This window comes from Solanum pennellii, chromosome 8 (genome assembly GCF_001406875.1).
Source record: "Solanum pennellii chromosome 8, SPENNV200".
Taxonomy (NCBI): domain Eukaryota; kingdom Viridiplantae; phylum Streptophyta; class Magnoliopsida; order Solanales; family Solanaceae; genus Solanum; species Solanum pennellii.
This window is the reverse complement of record NC_028644.1, coordinates 55,431,668-55,434,166: the sequence shown is the minus strand read 5'-3', so window position 1 is coordinate 55,434,166 and position 2,499 is coordinate 55,431,668. Positions and strand designations below refer to the sequence as shown.

The window sequence follows — 2,499 nt, the reverse complement described above, 5'->3', positions numbered from 1 at the left end:
AGCTAGTGGGGTGGGAGGTCGAGGGTAGGGGTAAAAAAAATGAATTTTTTGAAGTTTAAAGTATTTTTTATAAACAAATTTAATTTATTTTTTTGGGGGGGCTAGTAGGGGTTGGGTGGGGATCGAGGATAGGGGTGAAAAAATGAAAATTTTAAGTTGAAAATATTTTTTTAAAATAAGCTTGAATTTTTTTAGGGATAGGGGACTGGTAGGGTGTGTGTGTTGGGGGCTGGTAGGGTGGGGTGGATAGGGGGAGGTTCGAAGAGAATTTTAAAAAAATGTTTTCATTAAGTTTTGAAGGAAAGTCATTTTCTTTAAATTTGAGGAAAATGAGTTGATTTGAAAAACAACATTTTCCAAAACATTTAATCCAACCAAACGTGAGAAAATTGATATTATTGAAAAATATTTTCATTCATACCAAACATACCCTAAACGTGCAACTGAGTTTGATATTTGGAAAATAAATATAGGGAGAAGGTGCGTACAGTGCACAAATTGGAGAAGGTCAGAGAGTTGCAGCTGAGAGGATGGCTTATAACTGGAGAGAAGCCGGCCAGCTAAGAGAAGCCGTATCAGCCGCCGTATAACGATGTCCGGCAAGAGGTTGCGCTCCAGCAAAGCAATCATCAGCCGCACCATAGCATCGTAAGGCTTCTGCACTATGGCATTCATTTTTTTTTTCTCTCCTCTGCTTAAGCATAAGGAAGAATCATATGAACTTAAATTTTTCTTTATAATAGTGCAAAAGAGTTGTCCCTTTTGGTAATTTGCTATCTATTAGCTTACCACATTATTCCTACTATTTAATTTTGAAAAATAAGTAATTAATGTTGAGAATTATGAAAAATAATAGTTATATTTACTTCATATGTTAAAAATGACGAAAAAAAATGAAAAGTTATTTTTAAATAATAGATAAGTAAAAATGAACAAAGTGTTAAGAAATAACTAGAAGCACACGACTTGAGGTCAACATCCTGCCAGTTGAAACACAGACACTATTGGTAATACAATTTTTTTTTAAAAAAATGGGGGCGAGAAAGGGGAAATGCGGAGGGATTAAAATATGGAGAGTTGAAAACTCTCACCAATAATATTGGAGTTCAGATAGCTAACCAACTAAATTATTAAAATTCACCACTATTTGATATACATAATTTTTTTGCTTTGGAGATTAAGAAGAAAAAATGATTTTTAAAATTTGTGATTCAAAATAAATCATAAATATTTATGTGATTATAATTTATGTATCGACTTGAGGGTCAAGCCAATGAAGCAATGACTTTGGCCCTCACACTTTAAGGTCCCATTTTTTTTACTTGATATTTCCTCAATGTATTTTTGGCAAAATATTAGGTTGAACCTACGCAAAAGCAGGTCTTGTGGCTTGTTTTAGTTTCTTAATAAAGAAAATATATTAATAAAGAAAATATACTAATATATTCTTGGAGAAAAGGGTCTGAAAAATATTTCAACTTTGGTCGAAATTGTTATTATGGTGCCGAACTGTATGAAGGATTTTTTACCCCCTGCACTATTTAATAGTGTATTTTAAATGTATATATGTGTCCACATGGACACATTACTATTTATAATAATGCAATATTTTTTATGTCCACGAGGACACATATATACCTTTAAAATACACTACTAAATAGTGTGTATGTGGGAGGGACGGGGGTAAAAGGTTCTTTCCAAAGTTTGATATTGTTACAACAATTTCCATCAAAATTCAAATATATTCTAGACCTTTTTTTCATTTCCTTGAATTTGGCACCAAAAATTTGCTTAAACATTTAACTACATAGATATCTAAATCTCCTTAACAATCTTCTAGTGATTTAATTATCCTATTAAGGGATGACATGACAGAATGAGTGCACTCACTCTTCTAAAAGCGTGTGAAGAAATAGAATTTATAAAATTATAGACATGATAATTTTTTATTGAGCAATTGTAATGATCTAATCCGTTATTACTCAAGGACATCTCCTGTGAAACACAATTTTTTTTTAAAAAAAATATGGTACAAAATTTAAAAAAACTTGAGCACATGACGAAATTGACCCTTTTGGAAAATTGGTTAGGTGACGAAAAACCAACAACCCATTTATACGACTTCTTTTTATTTTTCTTTCACTTTTGAAATAAAAAATAGGCGAGCGTTACTCCAAAAATCCTCCAAAGACACCCGAGGTAAAGGAGCAATGCAAGGGAAGGATTACAATGCAAGGGAGGTGAAAACCTAAGAAATTTTGCTGCCTATTCGTCACGGCTTACTCTCACGGAGTGGAAAATTCGTGGACATGGTTCATCAACGGATTCTTGGCTCTAAATAGACTAAGTTTCCTTAACCTGAATGGTTAGACCCATTTTACAACATCATAGCATATGCCTTGCGGACACAGAATCTGAATGGTTAAAGGTTGTTATTGTTGTTATGGTGGAAGATAAGATATTGACTAGAGGTGTTTCTCTAGTTCTTGATTGCACTCT

The 2,499-nt window shown here is 32.9% G+C and overlaps 1 protein-coding gene across 1 annotated transcript in view; it reads right to left on the bottom strand.

The window, feature by feature from the left end:
* Positions 1–690, bottom strand: part of LOC107028547 ((S)-coclaurine N-methyltransferase-like) — a 6,523-nt gene extending 5,833 nt beyond the window's left edge. The window contains exon 1 of the mRNA XM_015229650.2: positions 489–690. Coding sequence (XP_015085136.1) covers positions 489–675 — 187 coding nt within the window. The 5' untranslated portion in view covers positions 676–690. The remainder of the gene's footprint in view (positions 1–488) is intronic.
* Between the last annotated feature and the right edge of the window lie 1,809 nt (positions 691–2,499).